Below are 18,998 nucleotides of genomic sequence, written 5' to 3' on the forward strand. Positions count from 1 at the left end.
GGCCAACATGGGCACAAGTGCAAAGACCCTATTTGAAAATTAGCTGCAGGAGCCAGAGGCATGGCTCAAGTGGTAGAGCCCTGCCTAGCAAGTACAAAGCCCCAAGTTTGAATCCCTGTACTACAAGAAACAAAACTGAGCTGGGCTGGGCACTGGTGGCTACTCCGGAGCCTGAGATCTGAGAATCACAGTTCAAAGCCAGCCCGGGCCAGAAAGTCTGTGAGACTCATCTCCAGTTAACCACCAGAAAACCGGAAGTGGCGCTGTGGCTCAAGTGGTAAAGTGCTTGTCTTGAGCTGAAGAGCTGAGGGACAGCACTCAGGCCCAGAGTTCAAGCCCCACGGTCAACCCAAAAATAAAAAACTGAGCTGGGTGCCAGTGGCTCACACCTGTAATCCAAGCTACTCATACTCAGGAGGCAGAGATCTGAGGATCGCAGTTCAAAGCCAGCCTGGGCAGGAAAGTCCTTAAGACCCATCTTCATTTAACCACCAGAAAACCAGTAGTGCTGTGGCTGAAGTGGTAGAGTGCTTACATTGAGCTGAAGAGCATAGGGATAGTACCCAGGCCCAGAGTTCAAGCCCACAACCAACAGAAAAACTTTTACCACCAGGTTTTTGGCTTTTGAGATCCTCCAGATGGCCTCTTCAGGATTACAGACATGGGCCACTGGCTCTGCCAGGGTTCAAGTATGGCCTACAGCCCACTAGCACTTAACATTGAATCCCTTTCCAAGTGTCCTAGGCCCATCTCACCTCCAGACACCATCCAGTTTAGCCACCATGAACACCAAAGATTTTCCTGCTGGGTGACCTTGACTGGACCTGGGGTCATAGCAGGTCATCCCCTGTGTCTAAGGAGATAGCGCCCTTTCCCAAGTCCACAGAACTAGAAGCGACAGGCTATCACTCAAATACAATGTGGAATCTGCATTCGAGTCTTGATTCATACAAATTTTAAACTTGAGATGATCCCAAAAATGTAAACCTTGATTTGATGGTATTATATTGCCATTTTACAGTATGAAAGTGGTATTGTAGTTTTATTTCTTTAAGTGTGTAAGTTCTCTTATGGAACATGGGGGCAAACTATGAGCCTGTGTTCTGTTGTTGTCAATAAAGCTTTATTGGAACACAGCCACACCCTAATTTGCATATTGTGGATGGCTGCCTAGAGACAAACCACAAAACCTGTAAAGCTTCCACTCTTTCTGGGAAAGTTTGTGATAGAAAACTTCCCAAAGTATTAACCTACAAAATAGTAGGATGTGGCTGAAAGAATGGAGGCTGTGGAGTAATGGGCACGCTGGCGTCTGTTTCTGTGTGTGTTAGAAAGTGTCCAAAGTAGCACACTTTGGAAACAGGAGGTCCTGCCCACTGCGTCCTCCCGGCTGCTCAGACCACGCCTCAGGACCTGGCCACCGTCATTCGCCTGGTTCTGCACATACCCAATGATGACTTCTGTCCCTGGCTAAGCAGAAAGGCCATGGGCACTAAGCGAGCCCCCCTGAGCCAGCTATGCAGTGAGTGCCCTTCACCTGGGGTCCAGGGTGTTCTGGAAACTGGGGAAGGAGGGCTCTGGGAAGGAGACCCCTCCCTGGGGGTCGGAGCAAAAGATCAGGGTCTCAGGTAAGTGTGTGGTGTGTTCCCTCCCATCCAGCCTGGTTCCTGGACAGCCCTGCCCCCTGACTGGGGGGCAGCCTCCAGACAGACACAGCAGGAGCCAGGTCCCTAGGGTGCGGGGCTCCCCAGATCTGGCTGCTGTGCACATGACTTAAACACTAGAACCTGTCACCATCGGTGTTGTCATGAGGCTGGCTGGAGTTGACCAAACCTAGGAGGGTTTTTCCACCATTTTTCCCTGGAAGACTCCCACTTGTTTCTTAGAAGCAGAATTTCCCCAAACCAACTGAAGCAAACAGGTGTTTGGTGTGGCTTCCTTACTCCACCCTCCTCCACTTTTGTCCTACAACTTTGGCTGTCTCAAACTAACCAGCGCTGCCCACTGGCCTCCTGGGCTCAGGCCTTTCTAGCCTCACCTCACCTAACCCAGCATGATCTCCAACATAATAGGCAGGTGTGGTTCTTAAGCTTGGTGTTCGTGGCTCATGCCTATCATCCCAGCTACTCAGGAGGCTGAGACCTGAGGATTATGGTTCAAAGCCAGATGAAACACATCTCCAAAAAGCCAGAAGTGGAGCTGTAGCTCCAGTGGTAGAGTGCCAGCCTTGAGCAGAAAAAGCTCAGGGATACTCCCAGGTTCTGAGTTCAAGACCCAGGATCGTGTGCACGCATGCATGCGCGCGCACACTCGCACACACACACACACACACAGCTTGACAACCTGAAAAGCAATCCCCAGTTGATCCATGACCTGACCCCAACCAAAGCAAACAGGTGGCTGGGGGCAGTGGGGGTGGGGAGGAGGTTGCTCCTTCCTGTTTTCCCACCTGTCTCAGGGCAGTTCTTTGCAATTATTCCCAATGTTGGCCCAGATTTCCACCCCACCCCCACCCCCGTGGTGCTCTGAAGGGCCACTTTGCCCCACCCCACATCCTCCATCGGGTAGTATCTGAAGATGATTTGGGTGTCTCCCCATGGGAAGGGGGGGTGCTATGATGTCAAGTGGGCAGAGACTTAGGGGTGTTGACCCCTACCATGCCCCAATGGCTCTATAGAACACACCAGGCTGGGCGGAGCTGTGAGCAGCAGGCCACTCCCCCACACCTGGCCCCAGGAGCCCTCCCTACTCCTTTCACTGTAAGTCCTCCTGTGTGTGGCATCTGAGCTTGAAACTGGGCCTCCAGGCAGAGGCCAGGCCACTGTTTGCAGATGTGGACCAGCTGTGCTCTGTTTTCACTCTGGCTCTCCCAGCAATCCACACCCGGCAGCATGCTGTGGGGGTTTCCAGCCCATTCCCAGCAGCACCTCACCCTTTCCTGCCTCTGCTTCCCTCCTTCCAACCCCAGGGGGGATGCTTGGGTGGCCAGGGGCATGGGCAGAGGCTCCTGCAGGCCCAGGCTGTTTCTCTAAGGGGTCACCCAACAGCCTGGCCTGCCCTGAGTGCCACAGTAAGGTCCTCAAGTTAGGAATAAGAAGGCAGGGGGCTGGGAAGGTGGCTCAGTGGTAGAGCACTTGCCTTGCATGCATGAGGCCCTGGGTTCTATTCCTCAGCACCACATAAGAAAAAAGCCAGAAGTGGCGCTGTGGCTCAAGTGGTAGAGTGCTAGCTTTGAGCTGAAGAGCTGAGGGACAGCGCCCAGGCCCAGAGTTCAGGCCCCACGACCGGACCCCCCCCAAAAAAAAAATAAAGGGAATGAGAAGGCAGGACGAGTGATCACCTGCCAGGGCTGCTCCAGACCCCTCCTTTAGGTGTGCCACAGGCGCTGCACACAATGCTGCCTGGCGGTGATGACCCCTGAGAAGCAGCAGACTGGAGCACTGCTGCCCCCAAAGCCCCACCCATTTTGCAGAAGGGGGGGAGACTGAGGCTCAGTGACGTGGAGCCAGAGAGAGACTTGAGAGAACGGGACCCTGGCCCAGGCCTATACAGTCCAGGGAGCAGAGACTGCCCAGGGACCTCATGACCAAGGACAGGGCTAGTGCCCTCCCTTACCAGCTACTTAAGTATTTATTTCTGGCCTCCCAGCCGCCCCCCAAAAGAAAAGAAACTGATACTTCCTCCACACCCCCACCCCTCCAGACTCCGCCTCCAGCCAGACAGTGTCATTTCCCCGAAGACAGCTCCCAGGGGAGGGGGGGGTTAGGACCAGATGATTTAAGTAGGGCAGGGCCCATGTGGAGAGGGTACTTGCACCCAGGGCTCCAAGGGGTCCAAGGTAGGGCTTTGGGGAGGCCCCTGCTGGGGGATAGATATGGGAACTCAGGGGCCAGGACTGACAGGGAATGGGGAGAAATAATAGATGGGGCAGCAGAGAAAGAAGGCACTGAGATGGGCAGAGACAGAAGTAGATAGGAGGGGATTGCGGGTTGAGGAGGCACTTTGGGGGACCCCAAAGAATCTAGGTGGAGGGGGCCCAGGAAGAGCCCTAGAACAGCCCCTGAGGAATCACTAGCCATAGTGACCCCTGCCTCTCCCCCACCCCAGACACAGCCTCCCACCCCAAAGTTATGGCCCAGCAGGGTAAGTGGATGGATGATTGGGAGCTCTGGGGTGAGGGGCAGAGTCTCCTTGTGTCCAGGGCCGGTGCTGAGCCTGTCTTCCTCTCCCCAGCCCTGTACCTCTTCCTCCTTGCCCCCATCCTCCTTAGCCTGGCCGTCTCCCTGGACTGGAAGGGGGCCTCCGGCCAGGACCCATTTGAGAGATGCATGCATGACCCTGACTATGACCAGCTGCTCAAGGTGGTGACCTTAGGCCTCAACCGGACCTTGAAGCCCCAGAAGGTGATTGTGGTTGGCGCTGGTGTGGCCGGGCTGGTGGCTGCCAAAGTGCTCAGCGATGCTGGACACAAGGTGAGAAGCATTGCTTGTGGTCTGCCTTGAATCTTTCCTGCCGCAGGATAGGAGCTTTTTTGTTTTTTTGTTTTATCAGTTGTGGGGCTTGAAGTCTGGGCCTGGGCGCTGTCCCTCAGCTCTTGGCCAGTGCTCTACCACTTGAGCCACAGCACCACTTCGTTTTCTGGTGGTTCATTGGAGATAAGAGTCTCACAGATTTTCCTGCCCGGGCTGGCTTTGAATCGTGATCCTCAGATCTCTGCCTCCTGAGTAGCTAGGATTACAGACATGAGCCACCGGTACCTGGCTAGGATGGGAGTTCTGAGCTGAGGCTGCCTATTCCTGCAGGGGGACAGAGGGGGACTGCAGGGATGGAGGGAGGTGGAGAGAGGGAACTTTTCTCTCCACCTCTCCCACCCATCTCAGAGGGAAATCCCACTCAAAGTCTAAATGTCAGCGGGGAGTGAGAATGGGGATTTGTGTTGGTGGAGATAGAAATTCCACCCGAGGGAAGTGTACCCTGAAGTCTAACCACTGTGGCAGTCACTACAATCTGAGGACAATGGGCCAGCCTGGGGGAACTCTCCCCACTCCTCTGAGCTGGGAAGTCCCTTTACAGTCTAGCTGGTGGCCTTTTTGCTGCAGTCTGGAAAGGCTCACTTTCCATTCTCCCACCACCCTTAAAGAAGGTCCTTCTAGTCCAGGTCTGTGCTACTGTAGGGAAAGAGGCAAGCGGGGACAGGCATGGGGGGTGGGGTGGAGGGAGATGCTGAAAATCTCTGCTTCCCCCCACCCCAATTCCTCAGGTCACCATCCTGGAGGCAGATAACAGAATTGGGGGCCGCATCTTCACCTTCCGGGACCGGAAGACAGGCTGGATTGGGGAACTGGGAGCCATGCGCATGCCCAGCTCCCACAGGTGAAGCCTGACCTGTTATCCCCGTACCCCTTCCTGACCCAGATTGAGCTGGATTCTTGAGTCTGTTATAGGTGCAGGGGATAGACACTCCAGGACCTTGCACAAGTGTTCTACCACTGAACTGTCCCCCCCACCCCGTGCCAACACCTGACCCCTGTACAATCTCTCCGTGGTCCCTAACACCGCCCTTCCATGATGCTCTGTCCCCAATGCCCTCAGAACCCCAACCATGCCCATCCCCCACCTCCAGCTAGCCATCCCAAATCTTCTCGTTCCAGTGAAGCCAATCCTGTTCCTCTTTCTGCCCCCAAACCTGTCCCATAGCCTCAATCTCCGACCTATCCCTACTCCCCGGTCCAAGCACCTCTAGGGACAGGCCCTGCCCTCTTCTGCCCCAGCCGACTTCACCCTGTCCCTCTGCCCCATAGGATCCTCCATGAACTCTGCAAGAGCTTGGGCCTCAACCTGACCAAGTTCACCCAGTACGATGAGAACACATGGACGGAAGTGAACGACATAAAGCTGCGCAACTACGTGGTGGAGAAGATGCCTGAGAAGCTGGGCTACACCCTGAGCATGGCGGAGAAGGGCCACTCACCAGAGGACATCTACCAGATGGCTCTCAACAGGGTAGGTGCTGGCTGTGCATCTAGCTTTAGCTTCCCTGGGGCACTCCTCAAGCCCAAGCTCCACAGGTTCCAGTTTCTTTTCCTTCTTCTGTACACTTGCCTTTCTACAGTGCACGTGCGTGCGTGCGTGCGTGCTTGCGTGTGTGTGTGTGTGTGTGTGTGTGTGTGTGTGTGCGCGCGCGCGCGTGCATGTGTCTGCCTCCCTGTACTGGGGCTTGACCCTTGGGTATACTGTCTTAGTTTTTTCTTTTCTTTTTCTTTCTTTCTTTTTTTTTTTTTTTTTTGGTTGGTCTTGGGGGCTGAACTTGGCCTGGGCACTGTTCCTCAGCTCTTCAGCTCAAGGCTAGCGCTCTACCACTTAAACCAGTGCCACTTTTTTCTGCTTATGTGGTGCTGAGGAATCAAACCCAGAGCCTCATGCAGGCAAGCCAAGCACTCTGCCACTGAGCCAACTTCCCAACCCTAACCCTTTTAGTTTTTTTGTTCAAGGCTGGCACTTTACCACTTGTACCACACCACCACTTCTGCCTTTCTAGTAGTTCACAGTCTTACTTCTTCTACACCTCCAGCTTCTTCAGGAAATTTGTCTTATCCCCCAAAGTCTCCCTTGGGTCCAAATGCAGCCAGCTTTCTTCCTTTTTTTTTTGTCAGCTGTTGGTCTTGAACTCTGGGCCTGCGTGCTGTCCCTTGGCTCTTTAGCACAAGGTTAACCCCCTACCACTTAAGCCACAATGCCACTTCCAGTTTTCTGAGCAGTTTATTGGAGATAAAAGTCTCATGGACTTTCCTGCCCAGTCTGGCTTTAATCTATGGCTCCAGGTCCAGTTTTCTTTTTGTTCTCCAAAACCCACTGAGCTCACCCGTCAGTCCTGGCCATGCCCCCACTCAGAGCTTCTGCTTGACCCCAAGAACCAGCTCTCATCCCTACTACCAGAGAGCCTCCCTCGTGGCTTTAGGGAGGAGCTGGCCACAGCTCACTCTGAGAGCCCTGTACTTGTCCAACTCCTTCTGGGGACCAGGGTGGGTGATCAGTCCAGACTGGTTCTGTGCCTGACACTGAAAGCTGGGGGCTCAGGAAAATGGAACTAAGTGAGGGACACATCCTTCCAGGGCAAAGGAGAGGGCAGAGACCCAATGGGGCAGAAAAACTCTGGGGAGAGGACAAACCTTGAGACAAATGTTGAGGGAAGGATCCCCATGTGCCAGGAAAAGCCAGGAGAACCATGGGGCAGCCTGGCCCTTGACACAACTCTGTAGAACTCAAGTTTTTGTGACAAAGGGCGACCAAGGGCTTGCAGGAGCTTGGGATCAGTACATTTCTGTGGCTTTTGGTGTTGGGGAGCCTGGCAGGGCTATGGGTGTGGGAGGGCTAGGGAAGCCCCCAGCAGCCATGACCTGTCCGTGTGGTGTAGAGTGCCACTTCTGTCTGTCCCACGATGGGCCAGGCACACATGGTTGTTGAGCCCCAGGAACCAGCATGATAGAGAGACCATGCCTGCCTCTTTGGAGCTTGCAGGCAGGCATAGAAATAGAGATGAGCTGTGGTGATGGCGTAGACTGAGGGCAGCTGTGTCGATGAGTGGGGGGAACTCACACAACAGGGGTAACACCTGAGCTGCAGTGGAGGGCACAGCGTGGGCGAAGGCCTGGGGTCTTCAAAAGGAGTAGCAGATCACTGGCCAAGGCAGAAGCAGGCCGGGGGGAGTCGACCCTCACCCGAAGGCAGCCCAGCACCACCGGCTGTTCCTTTGCAGGCCATCAAAGACCTCAGATCTCTGGGCTGCAGAAAGATGATGCAGAAGTATGAACGGCTCACGCTCCTGGTGAGTCTGGCCTCAGCCTTGCTCTGAGAAAAATGCCGGAGAGGCGTGAGGGACCCTGGGCTCCCGTTGTAGGGAGCTGAGACGCCCTGCTGGGGACGGACCTCCACGGGAGGAGGCGGAGCTGGCCGGGGAGGGCCTATCCCAGCCCTGACTTGGGCCGCGTTCACCCCGCAGGAATACCTGCTTGGGGAGGGCAACCTGAGCCAGGCGGCCGTGCAGCTTCTGGGAGACGTGATGTCCAAGGACGGCTTCTTCTATCTCAGCTTCGCAGAGGCCATGAGGGCCCACAGCTGCCTTAGCGACCGGCTCCGGTGAGGGGCTGGGCAAGGAGCAGGCGGATCCCAATAGGGACCCGCAACCGGGGTGGGCGGGACCAGCGGGGACAGGCGGATCCCAGTAGGACAAGCAACCGGGGTGGGCGGGGCCCCGGGGCGGGAAGGGGCCCAGGTCACACTGAGGTCCCGCCCGCAGGTACAACCGCATCGTGGGTGGCTGGGACCTGCTGCCGCGCGCCCTGCTAAGCTCGCTGTCGGGGCCGGTGCTGCTGAACGCGCCCGTCATGGCAGTATCTCAGGGGTCGCACGAGGTGCGCGTGCACATCGCAACTTCGCGCCAATCGCGGAGCCTGAAGGAGCTGACCTCCGACGTGGTGCTGATGACGACGACCGGGCCGGCACTGCAGCGTATCACCTTCTCGCCGCCGCTGTCCCGCAAGCGACAGGAGGCGCTGCGCGCGCTGCACTACGTGCCGGCCACCAAGGTGTTCCTGAGCTTCCGTCGGCCCTTCTGGCACAGCGAACACATCGAAGGCGGCCACTCGAACACGGACCGCGCGTCGCGCCTGATCTTCTACCCGCCGCCCGGGGAGGGCGCGCTGCTGCTGGCCTCGTACACGTGGTCGGACGCCGCGGCGCCTTTCGCCGGCCTGAGCCTGAACGAGGCGCTGCACTTGGCGCTCAAGGACGTGGCGGCGCTGCACGGGCCCGTGGTGTACCGGCTCTGGGACGGCACCGGCGTCGTCAAACGCTGGGGGGAGGACCCGCACAGCCAGGGCGGCTTCGTGATGCAGCCGCCCTTGCTTTGGCAAACGGAAACGAATGGGCCGCTCTACGACTGGGCGGTGCCCTACGGCCGCGTCTACTTCGCTGGAGAGCACACGACCTACCCACACGGCTGGGTGGAGACGTCCGTCAAGTCGGCACTGCGTGCGGCCATGAAGATCAACAACCGGGAGTGGTCTGGGCACACGGTGGCCACCAAGGAGGGGCATGGGGGCGCGCACCCGGGGGCCAACGCGGAGGGCCACGGACCCGTGCAATCAGAGGCCAACCAGGAAGGTCACGGACCCGTGCGCTCGGAAGTCAACCCAGAGGGCCACGGACCCGTGCGCGCGGACGTCAACTCGGAGGGCCATGGACCCGGGCGCTCAGACGTCAACCCGGAGGGCCATGGACTCGGACGCTCGGAGGTCAACCCGGAGGGCCGTGGACTCGGGCGCTCGGAGGTCAACCTGGAGGGCCACGGACTCGTGCGCGCAGAGGATCTGGGGGAGCTGGGAGAGGCATCCCGGGGCGGAGACCGCCCGGAAGCCGGCCACTCCTCGTGCGGAGGGTCCAAGGAAGAGGAGGTCCGTCCTGTTGCCCCACGCTTCCTCTCCCTCGCCCGCACCACCCACAGGAAGCGCCCATAATAAAGTATTTTCTCTAGAAGCCTCATGGTCCATCCCCTCCCTGGCTCAGTTTGTCTGGAATGGAGGCCTCCCCCTTCCCCCCAACTTCCAACGGCCGCGTGACCGTGCAGCCACCCCCGGGAGGGCGCCCGGCTGACACTGGCCACTCAGCTCCTAATGGCTTTCCGCCCGGCCACCGCTTAAGCGCCGAAAAGCCCGTCTAAAAAGTAAGAGACAGCAGCCCTGACTGCAAGCAGGTTAAACACGAGTTTATTTTTTCACATAAGCAGTAGCTGGGAGGCCAGGCTCGAGTGGTGGCCGTGGGATTCAACAGGCCTCCACACACCAGTGTCCTGGGGGCCCTGCCCCGCCAACAATCTCCAAGGGGCTACCCAGCCTGAGCTCCGGTCTTCACACCTCCGGGGCCACGCCCTCGCCGCGCCGCAGGGCCCACCTCTCGTGCCTCATTGGCCAGGCCCGGTCACGTGGTCACACCTGGCTCAGAAAGCCATCCCCCATTGTGCGGAAGTCAATGCACAGCTGCTTTGCCCCCCAACACGAGGCCAACTGAGCAAAAATGTCAGTTTACTGAGAGCAGCCAATCAGGAGTCGCCGCCCTAGCAGATCCCGCCCAGGCGGGGTCCAGGCCCCAGCGGCTGGGCCTCTAGGCGTTGGTGCTGTCCTCCTCCTCCGGCAGGATCTCCAGGCTGCTGTCCGGCTGCGGGGCTGCCTCTGCGGGAGCTGGTGGGGCTTGCGGGGCACGCCCAGGTGATAGAGGCAGCGGGGAGGCGGGGGGCGAAGGGCTGTGGGGCTCAGAGGGTGGCACCAGACCCAGGACCTCTTGCACGTTGTGGGGCAGCTCCTGGAGGAGCAGGGAGGATGAAAATCAAGCTTTTGGGGAGAAGAGGGAGGGGAGGGGGAAGGAGGGGGGACTCACTGGGCAGGCGGTGAGCTGCCGGTACAGGGCTTCGGCCCGCGTCAGCACATCCTCCACGCTCAGCTTCATGGTCAGCTCGTTGATGTGCTGCGGGAGGGAGAGATCAGACCTGCGGCCGCCCCTACTACCATCCCCACAGGCGCCCTCCCTCCTCCTCCCTCCCACTCCCCCACGTGCCCTGTCCCCCCAGGATCCCTCCCATTCCCACTTCCCCCACAGGAGTCCTGCCTCCTCCACAGCCTCCCCCAGTCCCATTGCCCCCCCCCACAGGAGCCCTGCCTCCTCCACAGACCCCCTCCCCTCCACAGACCCCCAGTCCCACTCCCTCAACAGGCATCCGGGTTCCACACAGGCCAGAGGGGGCACAGGAGGCTGGAGGAACCCTCACTTTAAGGATCTCATTAGAGCCAAAACCAGACAGCATGAGCGTGTCCCGTTCCATGTCCAGAATGGCACAAGCCACCAGTAGGTGCAGATTGGGGCCAGGAAGTCCCGTCCACAGCACCTGGGAGGGGGGGGGGGGGCAGAAGAGACTTCTGTCTGGGGTTCTACTCAGGTCTGCCTCCCAACCGCCCAGCTCCTCCCCCTTCTCCTTCCTCTACCCCTTCCATCCAAGCTGTTTTACACACCTCCCACAGCCGCAGGATGTCGGGGAAAGGGAACTCTCTCTTGAACCAGATGAGCAGCCACCGGAAGCAGAAGCAGAGAGAGCCAGAGTCCTGTGAGTCTGCAGAGGACAGAGGTTTGTTGGGCCACGAGACAGTGAGTGGCACTGATTTCCACATTTCCCACCAGCCCTGTTCCAGGTCAGCAGGGCCATCCACTGAGAAGTGACCCAGACTGTCCCAGACCCACCAGGGCAGCTAACGTGTGGCCACACAGGGAACCTTTCCCACCCTGCCTGTCCCCTTTACTCAGGTTGGCCTCAGGTCTTAGGAGGATCCTGGGATCCTCAGGCCTCAGCTTGCTGAGGAGTTAGGATTACAGGCGTGAACTAGCCCAGCACCCAGCCCAAAACTTTTATTTCCTTGTTAGTAACTGGAGGAATACATCATCTCTCCCCACAGTCAGTCCTGCCGCGTCCTTGAGGAAACATCCACTCATGAGTTCTCCTTAGTTTGTTATCTGAGTTTCCAGCACTTTTCACAAAGAAGAGATGAGAAAGGAAGTTTCTGGCCAGGTTATGGGGCCTGAGAAGCAGTTTCAGACCCAGCCCAGGTGAGCCAGAGCTGGCTGAGAAGAGCAAGAACCCCCCACTTTGGGGGTAAGGGAAACCTTATTTCTGAAAAGTACCAGCAACACCTAGAACACAGTTGACACAACTTGGGATGCAGTGAGTGTGGCAGGTCAGCTGGGTGCCCGGCTATATCAGGTGCCACGATCGTGCTTGCAGAAGCTCTGCTCACAATGCCCAGGCCACGCACGCGTACCCAGAAGCCTTAGGTTCTGGGAAATATGGGATGTTTCTCTGGTTCTTATCAAGTCCTAGTGTTCTCTGTGGCTACTGACAGGAAAGTTTTGGCCAGGTCCCTGGTCCCACGTCCCATGCCCACCTACCTGCCACCCTAGAGACATACCCAGGAAGTCGCAGAGTGGCTGGTCCAGCACCCTCAGGAGCAGCAGAAGTTGGCCAAGCTGCCGCTTCATGGTCTCCTGGCTCTCCTCAAAGTTCCCCTGCTGTGGGGGGAGTGTGGCAGTGGAAGGTGGATGAAGGGCCAGAAGCTGTTTTGTGTGTGTTTGTGTGTGTGTGTGTGTGTGAGAATACTGAAGTTTGAACTCAGAGTCTTTTTTTTTTTTTTTTTTTGGTCAGTCATGGGGCTTGAACTCTGGGCCTGGACGCTGTCCCTCAGCTCTTCAGCTCAAGGCGAGCGCTTGAGCCACAGAGTCACTTTGGGCTTTTTCTACTTACATGGTGCTGAGGAATTGAACCCAGGGCCTCATGTATGCAAGACAAGCACTCTACCACTGAACCACCTTCCCAGCCCCTGAACTCAGGGTCTTTTGCTCATGCCTCCAGCTGTGTGTGTGTGTGTGTACCCTGCTACTGGTACTTGACCTCCAGGCCTCTGCTTTTTCTGCTAACAGCTGGCAAGTGATAAGAGTTATCACTTGAGCCATGCCTTCAGTTTCAACTCTTTGCTGGCTAATTGTAGATATTTACTTTTCTGTCAAGGCAGGCTGAACTGCAATCTTCAGAGATCTCAGCCTCCTGAGTAGCTAGGATTACAGGTGTGAGCACTGATGTCCAGCTCATTTTGCTTTTGTTATTTTCCAGTAGGGTCTTAGTGTTTATAGCTGGGCAGGCCTGCACTACTTACACTTCCTGGACTAGCGGGGATGAACGGTGCATACCTCTGTGCCCAGCTATAGGTATGGAAGGGAGTTTTGAGAACTTTTTGCCCAGGCTGACCTCAGACCTTGATCCTCCCAATCTCAGGCTCCTGAGAAGCTAGGATCACAGGTGGGAGTCACTGTCCTCACCTGGGGGCCCTCACTCTGGAGGGCCTGCCCGCCCCCCCGAACTCCTCCCCCCGCCCCCCCCCCCTTCCCCGAGCCTCACCACAAGCTCCATGAAGCCACAGAAACACCAGAAGGCATCAACCTCATTCTGAAGGACGTAGAGGATGGGGGACAGGAGGTCACTCATGCCCTGGACATAACCTGACAGAACACAGGGTCAGGGGATGGCCCCGGGCCTGCGCCGCCCGGGGGCCTCGCCCCCCCCAGGGTACCTCACCGAGGTCGAAGTGGTACATGCAGTAGGTGAGGAGGATGTCGTTGAGCAAACCCAGCCCCGGGTTCTCCGGGCCCTCGTAAAATTTGTTGGTCCTGTCCGTGCGGCTCACGTCTCTCTCTGTAGGGGCCCGATGCAGAAGCAAACGCAAGACAGGTGAGCGGACTCATCCCTGCTGGCCGCCGTGCTTCCTATGGGCTCTCGTCCACCCTGCAGCTGTCCCTGCTGACCACATACGGGGAGACCAAGGCCCAGACAGGCAAGAGCAGGATCTGCAGGTGGGAGCTGACAGGACCCCAAGCCCCCGTCCCATGTCCTGGTCCATGTGCCAACACTGCCACCAGTGCCATCTTCATCTCCCTCCGAGATGAGCCCTCTGCCCTTGCCCTCCACACCACAGACCGCAGCTCTCCCTCCTCCATGTGGTACCCACCAATAAGGCTGCGGTAGCCGTGCAGCAGCGAGTTTCTCCGTTCCTGCTCGGGGCTCACCGACTTCCACTGTAACTTCATTCGAAAATACTCATCTCTGAGGGGCGGGTGGGAGATGACAGATCCTAGCTCTCCCCATCCCATCCCCCAAGTCCCAGTCACTCCACAGCCCTGCTCCGCCTACCAAGATCCAGGACACATTTGCTACCACCCCTCCTCCCCCTTCTGATAGTCCACCTCAGGACTTGGGGGAGGCTGGCACCTCTGTTAGAAAGTACACAGGGACAGGAAGAGTAGGGTACAGCTGTACTCATGAAGCCCAGCAAAGGGGCTAGTCATAGCCAGTACATGACACACATCAGGAATGAGGTGAGAGGGGCCCCATGGGGGAGACTAAACACACTGCAAAGCTGTGATTATTAAAGCAGTGTGGCACAGGGATGAAAACAGCATGGGAGATAGGAGCTGGTCCATACGAGCAAGAGGGGTCTGGCTGGTTCACCATTGTGCCTGGCAACCACGTGGCAGGCTTGTCACGCGGGTCTGTGGAACAGTCCTATTGGCTGTCCATGGTGTCCCTACGCAGCTCAAGGCCAAGCCTCACGGGAGACATGAAAGCCTGAGGCTCCGTTTTCCCACTTACGTTTTCCTGCGCACATGGGCCTTGTGTTCCTCAGCTGAGTCCTCCCAGCTGAAGTAGCCCAAGAGGAACTTCCAGGCCTCTCGCCGCAGGCTGGGGCTCAGTCCCTGGGGGTGGAGTGGGACAGTTCATGGGGGCTTCCTCCTAAGCCACCCACCAACCCAGGCCTGTCTCCCCATCCACCCATGCTCACCCCGGAGAAGATCCGGTTCTTCAACTCAGGCACGTGCTGCAGGCGGCCGTCGGGGCTCATGTGGCGCGCCCACTCCTCCTCTGTGACCGGAGAAGCCCGCTCCACAGTGGGCCGGGGCCCCAGCTCCACCTGCAGAGCCCAACATGGCTGAGTCCTTGCCCCGTCCCCATCTCCAGGTAGCACTAAACCCTCATCTGGACAAAGCCTCAAGTCAGGGGAGGAAGCCTCAGGAATCCTCTGTGCCCAGCTCACCCACAGGTGCTAGCAAGTCACTCCTTATACGACCCCAGGAGGAAACTGTGGCCCAGAGGAAGGAAGTCACCTGACAGCCTGCGTGCCCGGAAAGTTCCCACAGATACTCACACAGGAGATGACCTCGAATCCAGGCTCGGCTTCATCATCGGGAGGTGGGAGGTCAGGAGAGGAAGCCCCCTCGGGGTGTGGCTGGAGGGCTCCCCGGAAGAAGTTGGTCACCCGGGAGAAGCTGCTGAAGGTCGTGGAGTAAGGGTCCTGCAGGAAGCGCTGGGGACAAGGAGGAAAGTTGTCACGGCTCCCACGCAGGCTGCGCCCCGCCCGCACCCTGCCAGGCGCAGAGGCAAGGACACTCACAGACACCACATTTGAACTGTCCTGGTCGAAGAGCTGCAGGTGGTGGAAGGAGTTGGAGAGGGCGGAGGAGTCATGGGGGAAGACAAGGTAGAGGCGGGAGTCCTGTGGGGAGCTGGGAGGCGGGAGGGATGCACAGGTGACACACGGTGGAAGGCCCAGTGTCCCAGGTTGTCCCTACCTACACTTGTTCCAGTGTCCTAGCTACCCTGAGAATGCCTCATCTCCGTGTATGTAATTGCAGGGAGAGGGCAGAGATCAGAGCTGGAACTCAGTGGGTCCCACATGACCCAAGGCTGTCCAATGAGGGCCTTCCATTTCCCTGGCCAGGATAACTGACTCAGGGAAGAGCCAATTAAGAAGCAGCCCTGGGGTTTTGTTCCACTAGAGCAAGAGAGTTTTCTCTCCACTGGGACTGTTAAGCCAGGGCTGCTCATGGCCAGAGGATAACAGGACCTCAGAGAGAAAGGGCAACTCTTGGTCCTGCCTGAAATGAACACTATTTTCTCAGTTACATGAGTCAATTTCTTTTTCTTCTTTGATGTCAATTTGAACTCTGGGTGTTTCACAACACAGCCCTGAGGGTTGGGCTGCAGCTTGGAGTGGGGGGGGGGGACACCGAGAGCCTGGCCCTCAGGTAGCTCACCTGGCCAACAGCAGGTAGCGGCTGAGGACACGGAGCAGGGCACGGGTGCCCCCATGGTGGAAGTGTAGCGCAGGCAGGGAGCCTCCGGCCTGGGTCACCAGGACCAAGTAGGCCCAGCTGAGGCCTGGCTTGGAGCGGCGGATGGACTTCAGCTCCCCCAGACTGACCGAGAAGGCCCAGGGGCCCCGGGGAGAGTTAGGCTCTGCACCTGGAGACAGGGGGAATGGCATGCTGCTGGGGGCAGTACAGGAGGCGGGGGCCAGAGCAAGCTGATGTCAGTCAGTCTCACCTCTAACCTCCTCTTCACCCATACCTGAGCCACAACAGAGGGACCAAATATACTCTAAATATTCTCCAGTATGCCCAGAGTTCCTTGTTTCTGGCCTGATGTAGGCACCTCTTTGAAATGGAAGAGAAAACTTCCCAGTGTCTCTCAGAGCCCACCTCTGAAAATGCCTCTCCCCAAACGGCCTTGCCTCTCTCCTAATAATAACTCAATACTCCATTTTGATGCCCCAAGTCCTCTTCAGGTCCAAGAAGGTGTAGCTAGCTGCGTCCCCGTGTCCTCACTGGCCTGGCAACCTTCAGGGATGGGAATTATGAAGGTGCCCAGGGCCAATTCACTCTGCTTCCCTGGTGGTGGGAAAGCCCAGGTAGCCATGTTTAGTGTGGGCAGAAAGCCCATACTGGAACCATGAGTACTAAGGGCAAGATAGGTCTCACTTGCCCAGGTGGTGGTGTCGAGCACTGATCAGCATACCTTTCTTGGGCTCTGAATGGTGGGTCCGTGGCCTCACAGTGCTGATGACGGCCCAATCAGGTTCATAACCTGGGTCAAAGGTGGGTTCCTCCTCAGAGGTACCAGACTCAGCCCCACTGGAGTCCTTGGGGGAAGAAAGGAGAAAGAGGGGCTGTAGACTCAGGTTCTAGATTAGAGCCTCAAGGTCCTGTTAGAAGGCAGGAGTAGAGTGCTGGCCTAACGCATATAAGGTCTAGGGATTAGGGCCTCAGCTTGGGAGGGGAGAGAAAACAACACAAAGCCCCACGCAAATGAGCACAAGCAGCAGGATTCTTATTAACAGTTTTTTTTGTTTTTTGGGTCCGGTCGTGGGGCCTGAACTCTGGGCCTGGGTGCTGTCCCTCAGCTCTTCAGCTCAAGGTTAGCACTCTACCACTTGAGCCACAGGCCACTTCTGGCTTTTTTTTATTCTGCTTATGTGGTACTGAGGAATCGAACCCAGGGCCTCAAGCATGCAAGGCGAGCGCTCTACCACTGAGCCACCTTCCCAGACCCCTAACAATTTTGTAAAAGGCATAAAACCCCAAGAACCCACCAAACTAGTAAGTGAAGAATTACGCATGGCACCTTAAAATGTGAAAGTTAGGGGTTAGAAGTGTGGCTCAGGTGGTAGAGCAATAGCCAATGAGCAAAAGCATCAGGTACTGAGTTTGAGTTTTGATCTCAGAAGAAAACAGAAAAGATGAAAACACTAGCTAGGTGATGGTGGTGGCTCACACCTGTAATCCTAGCTATTGTAGAGACTGAGATCTGAACACTGCGGTCTAAAGCCAGCTCCATGCAGAATAGTCTGTGAGACTCCAATTAACCACCAAAAAGCCAGATGAGAAGGTGTAGTTCAAGTGATAGAGCACTAGCTTTAGGCAAAACAAACTAAGGGAAAGCATCAGACCCTGAGTTTATGCCCTTAGTTTCGGCACAAAAAAAGTGAAAGCACTATATTGTTCAACTTCAAGAAGAAACCAAGTATAAACACATGCTATACAACGGAAATCCTGAAAATGCCATAAAAGATGGTTGGTGTGACACAAGGAGAAGGCCCTGAGTTCAAACCCCCAACTAAAAGAGGCTAAACAACCCTGCAAATACACTGGGTCATAATGCACTTACATTCCTATAGTACCAGTAAGGGAAATAATACTAGGTTGAAGGGACTGCTGGACAGACTCCAGGAAATCTGCAGATGAGAGCTGTCCTGAGAGCTGAGGAAATGCTGTTGATGCCCATGAAGGATAAGGAGGAAGGATGGATTGTGGCAGATAAAGCAAGAGATGAGAGCCTCAAGTGGGCCTGGCCTTGATGGCGTACTGCTACAGGAATATGTCACACTACAAGCAACTGGAAGCCAGGCTGTTGCCCCTTCTCTCGCACCAGGGCTCCCTCAGGAATAAAGAGGGAGGGGCATCTCTCCTTTCCCACAGACAAGGAAACAGAGGAGCAGAGAGGACCTACTTTCCAGCCAGGCTCCCACAGCAATGTTTCATTCAATGCCTTCCACCGCTGCGTCCAGAAAAGATGAACAAAAAGGGGAAAGCGGGAAGCCTACCTTCTTGGAGAAGAGGATCTGCGTGGAATCTCCGGCCTCCTCCACCGGGGCCCAGTGCAGGAGGACGTCATTGTCCTGAGGGAAGTGAGGGGGACTTGGTGGGTCTCCCACCCCAAAGCCTTTCGCTGTCCACAGCCCGACCTCATTCTAGTTCCCACCCCGGTCTTCCGAAGATCTCCTCAGGTTGACTTCCCTCCCGCCTGGGGCCCGCCCAGCCCGGATCCCTTCGGTCTCACCTTCTCCACAACACGGATGACGCCCGCGATGAGGGAACCCGAGTCCTGGTGCTTCTTGGCGCTTGTGTGTAGGTACACACCGCCCTTCTCAAACACCACCTGCGGGAGGGACTTAGTAAGCGCCCGGCAGGTGGCAACCAATAGGAACGGCCTGGGGGAGGAACTAATGCAGGGAAGGCGGGGCCAGAGACGCAGAGCGGAGGCGTGGACAGGCTCAGAGACCCGCCCAGCGTTCGGTGTCAGCGCGCATTCCAAGGGGGCGGGGCTTAGGAATGCTGTCTCCCTCTGGACCGTGGAGGGAAGGGTGACAGCGCGTTTATGGCGGGACGGCGTTTGCCGAGGCTCTGCCTGGTCATCAGAGTCCCCACACGCCACGAGAGAGAAACACATTACCCGACGGGGGCGTTTCGCATAGACGCAAGCCAGGGAATGGGGTCAGGGTACTTACCCTGTAGCCGGATTCTTCCATAGCCGCCGCTGAGGCCCCACTGTCCCGGCCAGCTCCTTTTCCGGGTCAACGTGTTGTCACATCCGGAGAGAGCACTCCCCTCAAAGCTAGCCAAGTGGTAACACTCCTACCTTACTGGAGCTGGAGTGGACGAAACCATCAGTCAAAATGGGGGAGACTAGTAATACAAAAAAAATCTAGTCACATGACAGACGGCGAGCGTGGAGGCCGCCAGCGATAATACGCATGCGTAGTGCTTCCACTCGCGCCACGAAGTAAACAAGTGGG

At 57.0% G+C, this 18,998-nt stretch overlaps 2 protein-coding genes and 1 long non-coding RNA gene across 6 annotated transcripts in view; 2 read left to right on the forward strand and 1 right to left on the reverse strand.

Moving 5' to 3' along the window:
* Il4i1 (interleukin 4 induced 1) overlaps positions 1-9,538 on the forward strand; it is a 29,579-nt gene extending 20,041 nt beyond the window's left edge. The window contains exons 1-8 of one of the 4 annotated variants that reach the window (XM_070000922.1): positions 3,781-3,838; positions 4,108-4,143; positions 4,234-4,472; positions 5,261-5,373; positions 5,802-6,003; positions 7,757-7,825; positions 8,000-8,136; positions 8,297-9,538. In XM_070000922.1, coding sequence (XP_069857023.1) covers positions 3,796-3,838; positions 4,108-4,143; positions 4,234-4,472; positions 5,261-5,373; positions 5,802-6,003; positions 7,757-7,825; positions 8,000-8,136; positions 8,297-9,515 — 2,058 coding nt within the window. In that variant the 5' untranslated portion in view covers positions 3,781-3,795 and the 3' untranslated portion in view covers positions 9,516-9,538. Of the gene's footprint in view, positions 1-1,172; positions 1,523-3,780; positions 3,839-4,107; positions 4,144-4,233; positions 4,473-5,260; positions 5,374-5,801; positions 6,004-7,756; positions 7,826-7,999; positions 8,137-8,296 lie in introns of those variants that run through there. The other 3 variants (XM_070000924.1, XM_070000925.1, XM_070000923.1) reach the window with 3 other exon arrangements.
* A 204-nt stretch (positions 9,539-9,742) lies between these two features.
* On the reverse strand, positions 9,743-18,848 carry Tbc1d17 (TBC1 domain family member 17). Its single transcript, XM_070000928.1, has 17 exons — positions 18,711-18,848; positions 18,263-18,361; positions 18,027-18,101; positions 16,442-16,565; positions 15,682-15,889; positions 15,039-15,150; positions 14,793-14,951; positions 14,430-14,558; positions 14,240-14,343; positions 13,599-13,693; positions 13,169-13,285; positions 12,992-13,092; positions 12,009-12,108; positions 11,061-11,158; positions 10,820-10,936; positions 10,432-10,518; positions 9,743-10,356 (listed from the first exon to the last, which is right to left on the reverse strand). The coding sequence occupies exons 1-17, from the start codon at positions 18,729-18,731 to the stop codon at positions 10,159-10,161; spliced, it is 1,944 nt and encodes a 647-aa protein (XP_069857029.1). The 5' UTR covers positions 18,732-18,848; the 3' UTR covers positions 9,743-10,158.
* LOC138812773 (uncharacterized) lies at positions 11,089-14,796 on the forward strand. The gene is made up of 3 exons (XR_011367638.1): positions 11,089-11,173; positions 13,292-13,424; positions 14,606-14,796. It is a non-coding gene; the product is annotated as an uncharacterized lncRNA (long non-coding RNA).
* Positions 18,849-18,998: the final 150 nt, after the last annotated feature.

This window comes from Dipodomys merriami, unplaced genomic scaffold (assembly GCF_024711535.1).
Source record: "Dipodomys merriami isolate MVZ:Mamm:240054 unplaced genomic scaffold, mDipMer1.0.p SCAF_57, whole genome shotgun sequence".
Lineage (NCBI taxonomy): Eukaryota > Metazoa > Chordata > Mammalia > Rodentia > Heteromyidae > Dipodomys > Dipodomys merriami.